At 44.2% G+C, this 14,843-nt stretch overlaps 1 protein-coding gene across 1 annotated transcript; it reads left to right on the forward strand.

Annotated features, from left to right (window-relative positions):
• Positions 1-5,709: 5,709 nt before the first annotated feature.
• On the forward strand, positions 5,710-7,065 carry LOC311058861 (zinc finger MYND domain-containing protein 10-like; the record flags this gene model as incomplete). The annotated part of the gene is made up of 1 exon (XM_084076389.1): positions 5,710-7,065. One exon carries the CDS (start codon positions 5,710-5,712, stop codon positions 7,063-7,065), a length of 1,356 nt encoding a protein of 451 aa, XP_083932515.1.
• Between the last annotated feature and the right edge of the window lie 7,778 nt (positions 7,066-14,843).

The raw sequence follows: 14,843 nt of genomic DNA on the forward strand, positions 1-14,843 counted from the left end.
TCAATCTATGGACACGATGACACAATGGTGTTTGGCTGCCACTGCAGTCGACATACAGTAGATGAGGTGGTGGAGGCGCAGGGTGAGAATTGATCCTGAACTGCAGGCAAAGGGGTGCGTGTGTCCATTAAATCAACAGGGCTGCTATTGAACAAGTCAACATCTTCAGACTAATCATCTCTGATGACCTGAAGTTGTCTCTACATGTGGACACGCAGGTGTAGAAATCCCATTTCATCTGATTTAGTAATATTTCATTGTTGCTTCCTACTATGAGTTTTTATTACCATACAGTATATCAGTATTAGTATCTATGGATCTATTGTCTTTTTATTTCACCGTGTTTATCGTGTGGATTGATGGAGATAATAATGGGACAGATTAATCTCACTGAAATGGTATTAATGGGGATCATGTATACGATCAATAAAACCTTTAACCCTTGGATTATTATTTGTTTTTATTTGTATTTTTTATTGCCAGTTATTATGTGGGGTAGATTGGTGCTCAGTCTATTAGTTTGTGATCCATATGGCTGTGTTTCTTCCGAAAGGTAAAGTTTGGAAGATAGCAAAGCTTGAATCATTAAGCGTATGTTACGTATTACGGGATCAGAAATCCCATTTCTGAAGGAAGGAGAGACAGAGATTGTGTTTCATGAACTTTCCAAGATGAAGACAAGACTCAGGACCTGCAGCAAATCGTAAGCCAAGCCGGAACACTGTTCTGAAACTGGAGAGTCACAAAATAAGTATAGGATTATACAGCAGGCAGCAAAACATTTAGCTAGATAAATCCTTTTAGGCCTTTTTTTATTAGACTAGATTTTCAGGTTGCAATGCAACGTTCAAATCTAGTCCTACATTGTGCTGATCAGAGCAATGGTCACAGAGTTATGGCCATTTGAAGTGATGAAGGCTGGATAGCCGAAACGTTTGTTAATTTTAGAGACATCAGACATGTAAGAAATGATAAAAGTCAACTCACTCTTGCCACACTGAGTGCGACCCGTTACTAATTTGAACTGTGTAACACTGCTGTAGTGCCCCATACGTACAGTATGTGTGCAATTTAGGATTTTTGATGTGACTATTCTCATGGCAGACCCCTGAACAGTGTTTGTGAAGTTTGACGCAGTTCAATCAATCCTGAACTTCAGGCAAAGGGGTGCATATGCCCACCACCATCAACAACAGCTAAACCAGCTCAGTGGCCTTGTGGCTAAAGTGTACGGCTCGTCCTTAGACTGGAGGCGGGGTTCGATCCTCGGCCATGTCATACAAAAGACTACAGAAATGGGACCCAATGCCTCCCAGCTTGGCACTCAGCATCACGGGTTGGATTGGGATAAGGCCCCGCGATATACTAGCATCATGTCCGGGGCCAGGGGGTGTACTTGTACATCAAAATGCCTCACGCTACAGAAATAAGAGATAGGCTCCTGCCCTATGGGTCACATGGCTCTGCAAGGCTTACTACTTACATCAACAACAGGAAATTACAAAATAAAACAAGGGAACCAGGAGACCTGGTACTGCCAGACCCCTAGTGGTTGAAATCTGAATGGCCGGGCTTCGGTATGACGTGTGTCCCTTCTATGACGAAAGGGGGACAAACTTTTTTTGGCTGGGGCCGGGGGACAAAGTGACCATGCCCATGTATGGAGAAAACAGATACAAAGCCTCATGTAAGCCCGACCCCTTGGGTCTGGCAAAAATAAATACAAAATATTGAATGAGTCAACATCTCTGATCTTAAGTCGTCTCTACATGTGGACACGTGCGTGTCCACAACAATGACATATTACTAAATCAGATGAAATGGGACCTCTACACGTGTCCACATGTAGAGGTCCCATTTCATCTAATTTAGTAATATGTCATTGTTGCTGCCACGGCGGGGGCCCGGGGCCACTGGGGGCCGCCTGGTGTGACTATTCTCATGGCAGACGTTGTGTTTCTCAGTGTTTGAGCCAAGTGTGTTGAAGATTGGAGTAACAGAGCTCCTCGGGTGTGCGGATGTTATGTTTGTGATGTCGACCCACCGTCCACTATCAACCCAATAGGGAATGTTATGATATAGCATAGAGTGTAGAGACAGGAAACTGTAGGTCAGAGAGAAGGGATAGATACGAGACATGATGGGAGTATCCTCACCACGCACAACTAGATGTGGCTCAGTTCAATGCTGTGCAGTGCTGTGTTGGTACCATGCTGCCACACTTCCTGTATACCTTCTACATCTCCAACTTCTGCTTCAACTCAGACATGTGTCATCTTCTGAAGTCCTCCGATGGCACTGCCATTGTCAGCTCCATCATCAATGGGATTAACAATGCCCTGGAGGAGGTCTGCGTGGGACGGAGTGACAAGAACCACCGTAATACATTTTAATACTGTTAATATACCTTAAAGGTAGGGTAAGTGATTTACTTTGGTTAATATAAGTGTTAAATAGCTCTATATGCTGATAGTACTCATTGCTATAGAGTGTTTGTTCAGTAAAAGGAGTCTCCCATGTCTCTCCAGCTCTTTATTAAACAGAAAATGCATTTTCAGTGCTCTCTCCTGATTGGCATAAATGTTGTCACCTACCTGAAAATGTACTATATTCTGTTTACTAAAGAGCTGGAGAGACCCCTGTGACCCAACAAATGCTCTGTAGCAATGATTACTATTACAATGTCTCTCTCTCTCTCTCTCTCTCTCTCTCTCTCTCTCTCTCTCTCTAAACCAAAAAATATCACTTAACCTACCTTTAACTACAGTTATGGTAGTCAACACAGTTAATCTATTGTTAATATTACTGTTAAATATACTGTTAATGGGTGATCATTATAGTTGGACTGTTTTAGGGGTTCTTTCATACCAGCATCATGTTGAACAGTTCAGATCTTCTCTGGCAGTCATTTGCTCAGAGATAACAACAAGGCATGGACGTTTACCCGGACCTCTACAGTTGTGGAGTGGTTTATGTTGTGTCAGCGTTACGTCATGCCTAAGACATAGGTCTGGTGTATATAACTATGTCCAGCGGAGAGTAGAATAATTTGTACACTATGAGCAACTCGGATCCGAACCAGGGATCAATTGACCAGGAGCCAGATAATGAAGGGCTCCAAGAGCAGCAGGAGCAGCATCTACAGGATGTAACATCTAGTGTCCTTAGCAGACCTGAGGAAAGTGAAGAGGAACCCTCAGTTAAGGATATATATTCCTTAGGCAGGAGGAACAAGAAAGACCACTCCTTTGCTAAGGACGAGGTCTATCGGATAAACCGTGAAAACCTGCGGCTGCTTCGAGAAATGTCGCACGCGTCTAGCTCAGTGAGTGGGAACACCAATAAAGCGAGTAACGCACATCCAATAAGCTCAAAATACCACAGTGCGCTCAACCGTCAGAAGGAGCATCAGCGTATCGAGACGGAGAACCTTGCTGTCTTGAAGAGGTTGGAGTCTGTTAGGCCCACGCCCGCCGTAAGGTGCTCAGAGCAGCTTGAAGACTACCAACGCCTGGCTTCTTACCCGGGAGCTCAGTCACTCTGCATGTACATGCCACAGTCCTCCAGCAAGGTTCCTTCAGGTCAGGGTCAATGCTCAGACAGTGATGTCCATGACAACAACAGTGGGGCAGATTCTGCCTCAAAGTCCGATTCCCAAGTCCAACAAAGTCAGAATGCCCCGGACAGGTTAGAGTGATTAATTGGATGAATCTATGGATGATTCATCATCAAGTTTGCAGATGACAACGGTGCGGCGCCTGATTACCATCCACGACCGCAGCCTACACAGACAAGGTGGTGGTGCTCTCAAGATGCTGCCTACGTAAATAACCTTGAGCTTAATGTTGATAAAACAAAAATAACTCTTCCTGTACTTCTGGAAATATGGGTAGGCATGCCCATTACATCAACTGCGGGGGCAGGGCGCATATTGAATGATTCCAGTCCAGTCAAGAGTCCACATTTCTGACGATCAGAAGTAATCTTTGCACGTGGACACGCTGGGGTAGAAATCCCAGCAGTGTCTTTTCCACCTCAGACAGCTGAGGAGGTTTGGCCTGCCCCCGCCAATACTTGTGAACTTCTACAGACGCACCACGGTGTCCTGACTGGCTGCCTCACTGCCCGGTACGATAACTTCACCGAACGCGACTAGCAGAGGCTGCTACGGCAACAGGTCACAGACTGGTGCATTCCTAACGTAAGGGAACCTGTACACAGTTATGTTGTATGATGAAGACCAACGAGACCATTGCTGACTCCAGTCACGTCCACAAAGAAGCCTGGTTATTTCAGCATTGCCGCGAAGAACAACCGCCTCAAGGACAGCTTCTACCCCCAAGCCATTCACATAATGAGAACCTAGCCACTGTCCAGCTCCATCAACAACTCAACTGTCTCCCCTCCCACTCCTTTCCCTCTTACCTCACACCCCACTTCATTACTCTGGGGTCTTTTGGGGTCACTTTAGCACTGTCACAAAATCCCTTTATATTGCAAATTCAAGTGTGTTGTGCAATATTTTTGCTTGTTTACTCATTAGTGGGCTCGATCTCTTGAGAGAACTTGGTTATTTTATCGTCACTATTATTGACGATTGATTATTGATTATTGAGTGGGCCTGGTTATTTTATTGTCTCCATTTACTAATGGGCTTCATTGTCACTATTAGTGGGCTCGGTCTCTTGAGTCCCCATTATTTTGTCACAATTCTTTATTAGTGGGCTCGGTCTCTTGTGAAAGCCTGAGTATTTTATTGCCACTTCTTTGTTAGTGGGCTCGATCTCTTGAGAGAGCCCGGTTATTTATTATCACGATTCTTTATTAGTGGGCTTGATTTCTCTCTCTCTCCTTCTCTCTCTCTCTCTCTCTCTCAGAGAGCGAGAGAGAGAGCGAACCTGGTTATTTTACCCAACACCCCCCCCCCCCAAACACAGGCACTGACCACTGTAATGATTCCCTGATTCCAATTCTGTGTTTGGGTGTATCTGTCACGGCGTAATTTGGAAAGAGTCCGACCGAACGGTCTCAAACTTGGTAGGTGTGTCTCATGACCCTGAGGTGTGCAGTGCCGAATGGCAGAAAAACTGTGCAGATCTGAGAACGCACAAATCCTCTGTGTTCGGGAGGTTGTATGCATAGGATTCTCTGATTGACTGGGTGTCAAGTCACGTTTGTGCTACTTAGCCAGTATCTCTCTAAGTCTCTGTTTGGCCAAGCTTTGTGTAATATTTGTGCCGCATAGCCAATATAAGTTACAGCGAATGCAATGGAACAGGAAGTAGGCAAAAGGCATAATATGGAAGTGTGGCATAAGAATGGCAGTAATGGAGCAATTGGAATGGAGGAGAAGCAAAGCATCTTTATCAAATTCAAAGAAAGGTAGGTGAGAACAGAAGGTGAAGTAGGAGATAGGAGGTCACCATAACATGTATTCCCCCACGACATACAGGCCGACGTTCCAGTTACAGTAATTGGATTGGTCATGTTTCACAATTTAATCACTTGCCCATAAATACTTAATAATGACAAAAGTGTCAATGTAGGCTACCTGGAAGTCTATATTTAGGCAATGGTTTGTGCTACATCTGTGTTACGTCACACCCAAATAATGATGTCCGACAGAAAACTAAAACTAATAGTTAAAGTTCACTTACATTTTTGTGCTTGATTTTATTGCTTTTATTTTACGTAGCTTGAGTCTACGGAATGGATACGGCGGTTATTTTTCCTGATGAAGCAGAGGGATACGTGCAAAGTCTGGAAACCTTCCCCCTCAGGGAGATAGGCTCTCCAAGATGGTTCATACAGCATGAATATATTGAGAAACTAAACATGCAGGCGATACTAAATGCGCCTGCCACACACGATGACTTCGTCAAGGACCTACTTGTGTTACACAAAAAGATTCCTACCCTTGTCCACCAGATGATTCTAGTGGAAGTGTGGAAGCAGAAAGTGTTCCCTATCCTTTGTCAACTGCAGGACTTCAGTCCCAAGGCTACATTCCCTCTCTACATAGTGATTCATCACGAGGCCACGATCATAAATCTGCTTGAAACCATAATGTTTCATAAGGATTCATGTGAAGCAGCGGACGACGCGGTGCTCGATTTGGTGGATTACTGCCACCGCAAGCTGACCCTGCTGGCCGGCAAGACCTCCAGGGAGGGAGCCCCTCGCCAGGACCGACATAATCTGGCATTGCAAGCGGACGTATCCACGCTGCAGGAGTTGCAGGTTCAGAGCGCCGCGCTGGAGTTCGACATCTCACTCAAGGCCCTGTCCGTGCTGCGCTACGTCACCGATCACGCCGACAGCATCAGCGTGATCAATCGTATGCTGTGCACCCACAATGTACCTTGTGTGTTGGTTCAGCTGTTGGAATGCTGCCCTTGGAGTCGCCACGGTGCAGGCGGTGCAGAGAAGTACATGAACGGCAAATGGCAAACGGTTCCTTCGGAGGACCGTCAGATGATGACAAAGCTGGACGGCCAGGTCTGGATCGCCCTGTTCAACCTGCTGCTGAGGGAAGACTGTCAGAGAAAATATGACTTCAACAATTTCAACAAGAACCAGATTCTGAAGCTCAGCAGGTTCTTAACGGAGGTCATAATGGACCAGCTGCCGATCCTGGTGACACTACAGCGCTTTCTTGCTCAGCTCCCCATGACGGACTCCGGCCCTCCAAAGAAGGAACTCATTCTGGAACAGATTCCAGAGATGTGGAACCACATCATGCGTGAGAACTGTGGGAGGTGGAAGGCCATCGCTGATTATCAAGTCAAAGAGACGTTCAGTCCCTCTGAGAAAGACCTTAGACGACAAGCGCACCGGTTGGCTCAGACGTATAAACTTGACGTAATGGAGAGCTTAATACCCGAGAAACCCAAGTGTGGATCCTGTGGCAAGGACGAGGCCACGAGGAGGTGCTCTCGCTGCCAGGGAGACTGGTATTGTAACAGAGAATGTCAGGTGAAGCACTGGCCCAAACACAAGACTGCATGCCAGCTGATGGCTGAGGCCACAGAGAAGATTCAGAAGGATTTGAATATCGTGGCATAAGAAAGATTGACTGGCAAATTAAGTGTATGTATAGAGCTTGATTTGATTCGAGTGAATCGAGCAAGCAAAACGGATGCACTTCCATGCACCAGTTAGCCTGAGATTCCTGTATATTGTAACTGGAATTTTGGAGCTGACTGCATGACCAGTATTCTGTTGTAACCCTTCAACTGGAGGGGGCCGAAATATATTTTTGTTGTGAAGTGAGTTGCAAAATGCTTTTTATCACTGAATGTATACATTTTGTTTATACCGACATGTATTTTCCAACTCAATTTACATTATTTTAATGCCTTTGAAGTGCACCTACAGCTCCTGTCCTATCTAGGGGTGCCATATATTGACAAATCTTGAGATCCAACAGTGGTCAGATATGCCTTATGTAGATCGCTGATCAGAGACAATGCATAGTAGGCCCATAAACGTCCATTTGATTACCACCAATGTGTTTTGTTTTTTGGACCAACTGGACCATCTGGTTAAAACCAGATGTGCCAACAATAGACAATGGACAATCATAATCGTTTGACAGACAATTAGATTCATAGTTGTGACCCATCACAGCAAATGGAGGATCATTGAAAATGTTAGCATTTTTTATTCTATTTACCATTTATTATTTTATTCTATTTTAAAAATTATAAAACCTCCTCTTGTCTTTCTCTTCTCTTGCCTGGCATTTATTGTATGCACACTTTCTATTCCTCCAAATTTTTATTGCATTTTTGCTATTAATCTGCTTTTAGATTGGCACTCGACAGTGGCGTGCACAGACATTTTGAGGGGCAGGTGCTCAAGTAAATTATACTTTTTTTTGTTGACTTGGTCTGCTCTTTTTCCCCTCTGCACCTATACCTCTTTGCCAAAAATAGCCGATCTACAAGCCCACAACGCCTCGCAGCGCGAGGCGTTGTGGGCTTGTAGATCTGCTATTTTTGGCTAAAGTTCTCCTCAGAAAAGGGATGCTAGGTTTCGAGTGGTTATGGTAAAAAGAAAAATCATATCACAAAGATTTGGCGGACCCCCTGTTGAAGCTGTAAACTAAAAAAAAAGGGCACTTCTGGTCAAGAGGGCAAAGGGCAGGTGCTCTAGCACCACCTAGAGCAGGGGTGTCAAACTCAATTTGATGTCCGGGCAAGATTGGTCAGGGACGTGCACAGATAGACTCTAGGTCCTAGAGTCTATCTGTGCACGTCCCTGGCACTCGAGACACATTTAAATAAACAATATTAATGTCATTTGTATTACATTTTTCATACACAGAGAATCTGAGTGCTGCATAGTTAAAAACAAAATCAATCACAAAAGGTTAAAAACAGGGTTAAAAGATCAAGCACAAAATGATATTGCTGACATTAACTACAGTACACAACAACAACACGAAAAAGCCTTCCTAAATAGAAAGGTTTTGACTTTATAACTCCATTGGAACCATTGGAAGACAGGTTATTTTCTTTTTTTCCATTTCCTGAAAAGGACATACTGGTTGGGGCGCCGATGGCCTAGCGGTTAAGGCACAACCACATGAGGGCTCTAATGCATGTCGCAGGTTCGATTCCCGAGCCCGACCAACCTTTGCTGCGTGCCACTCTCTGTCTCTCTCTGCCTGTTTCCTGTCACTCTCCACTACTACCATCCAAATAAAGACAGAAAAGCCCAAAAAGATAAATAAAAATCACACCCTGTGTGAAGTGAGTGGTGCCTTTGATGAGCCTCGTATTGACCCCCGTATTGATGTTGTCATCAATGTTCGTGGACAGACATAAAAAAACAGACTAGAAAATGTGCTCCTCGGAGCACCATAGTTTTCTAGAAATGTTCTGATTCTTAGATTAGAACATCTAAGGATTAGAACATGTTAGCTTGGCTAACATGTTCAATCAGCCAAGCTAACATGTCCAATGTTAGCTTGGCTGATGTCACTTCGAAACATGTAAACAATGTTTCGAAGTGACACACCAATTTATAGGGCTCTATTTCGTCATGCGTCTCGCTAGCCAATCAAAGCACACCCTTTCAACATATTGTCACGTGTCACGTGATGCTTGACCAATGTTAGCTTGGTGGACACACGGACATACATACATACATACATACGGACACACAGACAAAGCCAGATATAGGAGTGGTTGCCTTCGGCACCACTCAAAAAAATAACATACAAGGTTCTCCTGTGGGACATTCATAGCAGCATAGCATAGTAGTAGCATGTAGTATGCACTTCACTATTAAGTAGCTACTACGTTTTCGGACACACTAAAAAGTGTCACATATTATTTGTCAGACTAAATAGTATGGAATTTTGGATGCAGCCGGGGTTGTATCTTGACACATTCTTGTAGATGTATTGTTTCTGACACATGAAACCCTCAATGTACTATATAACAGTTTAGAAGCCACGAGACAAAGCTCTGATGGAAAGTATTGTATTGTATTCATTTTCCATGAGCTACCAGCGGTTGCCAGGCAATTCAACTGCTTAATTACACTTTTCTGGGGTCAAACAGTACAATTAAACAGAACTACAGTGCAATTAAAAAATATAATTGACAAGGAAAAATAAAATAATGAAAGAACCAATACAATTCCCATGGTGGACTATGCATGATGGCAGGGGGCGTCCTCCTCCCTGAGCCAGGCCTAAACCTGACCGCATACCAAAAAGCATGATGTTCTTCACGTTTAGAAAATGACATTCCTTTTTCACTTGTCTTTGCTGCTCTGTTAAAATCTGTTACGCCGATTCAGCCAGCCATCCAGAGTTCTATGTGGGTCATCAGAGGGTCCTGCCAGCTGGGTCTGACTACACAGCAGTGGCGTACCCACTGTAGAGGCGGTCGCCTGCCCAACTAAGATCTCGCCTCCCCTAAAAAAAAACGCAAATAACCCGAAAAGGTTGCGTGCTTAATGTCCTCAAAGTCATGCATCCAACAAGCTTTGAACTGAGCAGATTGGATGGCTCGCGCAGAGCCTGTCTGCTGTGACCAATGTACCGTTTCCACAACTTTTTTGACCCAAAACTATGCTTTCAATTTTGCGAGCCGCGTTGTGAGCTTGTAGATCGGCTATTTTCAGCATGCAACCAAGTGTAAAATCAGGCATTACGACGCCATCAAGGCACCGCCAAAATACATTTTAGTCGACTAAATCAACTGTTGATTTAGTCGACTATAATCTTATGATATTTAGTCGACTAAAACTAGAAAACTACAAAAACTAAAACTAAAACATTTCAGATGACTAAAATATGACTAAAACTAAATGGAATTTTATTCATAAGACTATGACTAAAACTAAATCAAAATTTGCTGTAAAAATCAACACTGATCCCAAGGTGTTCCAAATGGCCCATGGCTCGTGTGGGCGGTGTAATTTGGGATCTCTAGGACGCCGTGAAACGGGTGCAATCACCGCACCTACAGTACCAGAAGGGACCAAAGCGTTGCATGCATCTTTGATTTGCTTGGCGTTAACAGGGAGGCAGACAAGTCTGTCCCTAAGTCCGCATTTGGGCAACTCTTTACGCTACACCTGTGTTACGTCACGCCCCTTGGCATATATTATGGCGTTCAGCAGAGGACAAAGTCATATATAATGAAGTTTGGCATAGGTAGAGTCAGTTCTACATGAGGCCTACACAGTATTATCCACTAGGGGATACACAGTATTATTCAACAACAGATTGGTTGGACACTAGCTATTCTGCCACTGTAAGACGAAAGTTCAAAACATTTAAGTTAGAAATGTTTAGGTTTCTAAGGAAGATAAAGAGACGAACACTCGGGAGGAGTGGAAGTGGAAGTCAGCAGCAGTCCGAGAATGACTCTGTCTCAGAACTCTCAGATATGACCCTGGAATTAAAAGTCAAGGAGGCAGAGGTGCCATCCAGTGTAATTAGGAAACCTCAGGAAGATAAACTAGCAGTTATTTTGACCCGGGGATCAAAGTTCTTGATCCCCCGGTCGAAATTCGAGAAACGAGGTCTGACCCCGAGGCAGCAGAGGCAGCAACCACACCACGTGCCATCGCGTGTCACTGGCAGACCTAAGGAAGACGAAGGAGCCTCGGATAAGACCCAGGGATCACAAGTCAAGGAGGCAGAGAACAGAGGTCCCCCAAAGAAACAGAAGCAGGAGCCAGAGGAGGCAGAGATCAGAGGTCCCCCAAAGAAACAGAAGCAGGAGCCAGAGGAGGCAGAGATCAGAGGTCCCCCAAAGAAACAGAAGCAGGAGCCAGAGGATGTACCATCTAGTGCCATCGGCAGACCCGAGCACGATGAAAAGCCCACGACCCAGGGATCAAAAGCCAAGGAGGAACATAAGGAAGGTCTCCGAGAGCAACAGAAGAAGCCAGAGTACATGACGTACAGGGTCATTAGCAGATCTCAGAAGGAAGATGAAGATCAAGCCTCCGATATGAGCCAGGGATCGGACGAAGAGCAGCAGGGACCCAAGCCAGCTGTTTCGCCATACAGTGACGCCTTCAACGTCTTCAGCGAACCTGAGGAAGTTGAGGAAGATGAACCCTCGGATGTGAATACTTGTTTAGACGTGGAGAGTCAACTGAGGTCGTGTCGTGTCGGGACTAGGATAAGGAAAAACTTCTCCTTTAAAAGAGAGGAAGTCCGTGTCATGGAACGTGAGAACCTGCGGATGCTTAAAGAGCTGTCACGCAAGCCCCGACAAGACGTCACAGGGGGCGGGGGCGGGGGGAAGACCGGTAAAGCGATTCATTCACAAAAAAAAAGTTGCCACAGTGCAAAGAACCGACATGTAGAGCAACAGCGTATCCATTGGGACAACGTGGCTTTCTTGAAGAGGTTGGACTCCGTTAAGCCCACACAGTCCATAAGGCGATCGGAGCAGCTTGAAGACTTCAAACGCCAAGGTACTTACCCACTCTCCATCAATAGATCCAACACAAAAAAACTACAGCCCTCCAGCAGAGTATGTCCAAGTAGTCATTTCAGCTTCAACACGTATGCAGCGTATTCCTCCGGTGACTCTACCAACAGTCCCAAGTCTAAGTTTAAGCCAGCTTGGATTGATTAATTCGATTATTTATGCTTTTTTTTGTTATTAATTTGATTATTTCTGGGTTTTTATTTTATAATTTTATTGCCTATATTAATGGTTCATGTGGGGTAGAATGGTCTCCTTCCAAAGGGTAAAGTTTGGAAGGTGGAAGCATTTTTGTTACATATAATGGGATCAGAAATGGGGGAAGGGGAGACAGAAAGAAACTGCGTGCGTGCGTCTGTCTGTCTGCTGGGCCGATCAGCATCAAACGTTTCGTGCACGCTTACATTTTAGCCTATAACTCTCAAAAACTCTCACGCTACACATTAAGTACGGAGTCGTCATGTGACTCTGAGTCACTGTAGACAACGTGGATCTGACCATCATTGATGGTGATAATTAGTTTGTGAGATTAGCCACGGACAAACATGGACTGAAGTCACAGATCCACTTGGGAGCCGTGCCATTTCCTTGTGGATCTCGGAGATCCACATGGTTAAACCTTTTTTTTTTTTTACTTAGCTTAACCCACTGAAGCGGAAATGACCATATGAAAAATCCAGAGTGGTTTCATACAGGTGTAAGCAATGACATGTTGGTGTGGCGTGTTCCGCAAGACTGTGCGAACAACAGTGATACAAGATAATAATAGAGAATAATGGATCGTAATGAAATATAAATTATAACAATAAGATAAAGACACACACACACTAACCTTAAAAAAAATACATGTATTCAGAATAACAGAATATAGTATCAGATTTAAAGAATGTGCATTAAGGTAAGATATACACGTGTAGACTACATCAGTTATATTTGTCTATTTATTTATTTATTTATTTATATAGTAATGTGATCAAGAGGTATCTTCAGACTCCATTCCAATTGGCTATACGATTGCCTCTCAAAGTTTGTGGGAGGGGCCCGTTTTGCACAAAATGCCACAAATCCTGAACACAGTGGCCCTCATTTATCAACGCAGCGTATAAACCGGCGCATATTTTTCCATATATTCGGCCGTACACCAACGTCAAAGTCACATTTATCAAAGGATCCTATACAGCCGATCCTAGCGTACATCAGGTCGGAGCTTTGATAAATCTCACGTCTGAAAACGAACGTCATTTAAATAACACGCCCTTAAATATTCTCAAAACGCCCCGATTTTACGACATGAAGAAGAACCAGAATACGACCAAAGACATGAAAAGCCAATAAGAAAGAGTTTCCCCGATCGCCTCGCCACACACGCACACGCCCCTCTCTCTCTCACATTCACACACACACACACACACACACACACACACACACACACACACACACACACGCCCGCCCGCCCGCCCGCCCAGCTGTGTTTCTCATGTAATCCATTTCCCAGTGAGACTCGGGCTAATGAGAGATAGCCTGGAGATAACATTAATGGATGAAGGCTGGTGTGTGTTGGACTATGGGTTAAATGTCTGATCTCCCGGTGGCCATGAAAATATAACAACAGCGCCGTTGCACCAGTTTAAACTCCCGAGAGTGCCCTCGCAGAAGCGCTGTATATTTTGAAAATAGCAGATCTACAAGCTCACAACGCGTTGCGCTGGGACGCTGCGACGCTGGATTGTAGATCTTATCTGATCTACAATCAGATAAGATTGTAGATCTGGCTACATTGAAAATAGCAGATATAGAATCTGCTATTTTCAATGTAGCCAGATCTACAATCTTATCTGAATGACTGTTAAAGCAAAAGCAGTTTGTTTAAATTACTTTATAAAATGTTATATTTTCACAGGGATTATTCATTAGTGTAGATATACATTTATGAGTGGATTATGTGTCCAGATGCCTGTCAGACAGTCAGACAATGTTGCTCTGCAGGTCTAGAATGGAATAAACGGGTGCAGCCAACGTCAACAACTGGTCTCTACCAGACGTGAGATTTCAGCGTACGGTAGGATGAAGCCCACGTCAGGATATATTGATAAATGCCGAAAGGTGCGGTGATCTCGCCGTACGCCCATTATTTGGGCTGCACCGCGTTGATAAATGAGGGCCAGTGTCCGGTTGGTATTATACTTTGCACGCACACTTCAAGTAGGCCACCTCAAAAGTTTCAAATTGGCCTCATGGAGGCGCTATAGAACAGGTCACAACACAGCTCTGGGTAGGCAACCCAGCCTGGCGGGGATTTGCACTCAAGAGGAAGCACACTTTTCTAGTTTTAATTGGATGATATTTTTTGTGGTTTCGTTTTTGTTTGTTTTGTTCTCGTCATCATTCGGGGGCTCTGACAGTCGCAGGGGGAATACAAAAACAATAAAATAACTGGATTGGATTTGTTGGTTTCCTCCGTCCCATTTATTTATTTATTTATTTATTAGTTTAAGCCATTTCGCAATAGTTGGGCGGCCGCGGCCAGAGGTTATGGTCATTTGGGGGTTCTTTCTTGAAATGGAAAAGTATGATCTATGCCATGTGTCTGCTGTATTGTGCACAGACTATACTCACTGTATCCATAGTGCAACTATGCTGCAATAATAACAGAAAAGGTTAGGGCCGCTTCGCGGCCCTCACATCTAGGCCCGATCATATCACAGTGGCAGTGGTAGCTGCATTGGAAAGTCCTTATGTTCATGACTGATCATGGCAATCGACTAATCGAATAAAAATATACTGCGGCCAGAAAGAAGGAAATCTGCTGTGGCTAAAATGTTAAGATGTAATAGGAAATGTAGTTTTATATTAACCGTACAATATGTAAGTACATTG

This window comes from Gymnoscopelus microlampas (assembly GCF_963454915.1).
Source record: "Gymnoscopelus microlampas genome assembly, chromosome: 13".
NCBI lineage: Eukaryota > Metazoa > Chordata > Actinopteri > Myctophiformes > Myctophidae > Gymnoscopelus > Gymnoscopelus microlampas.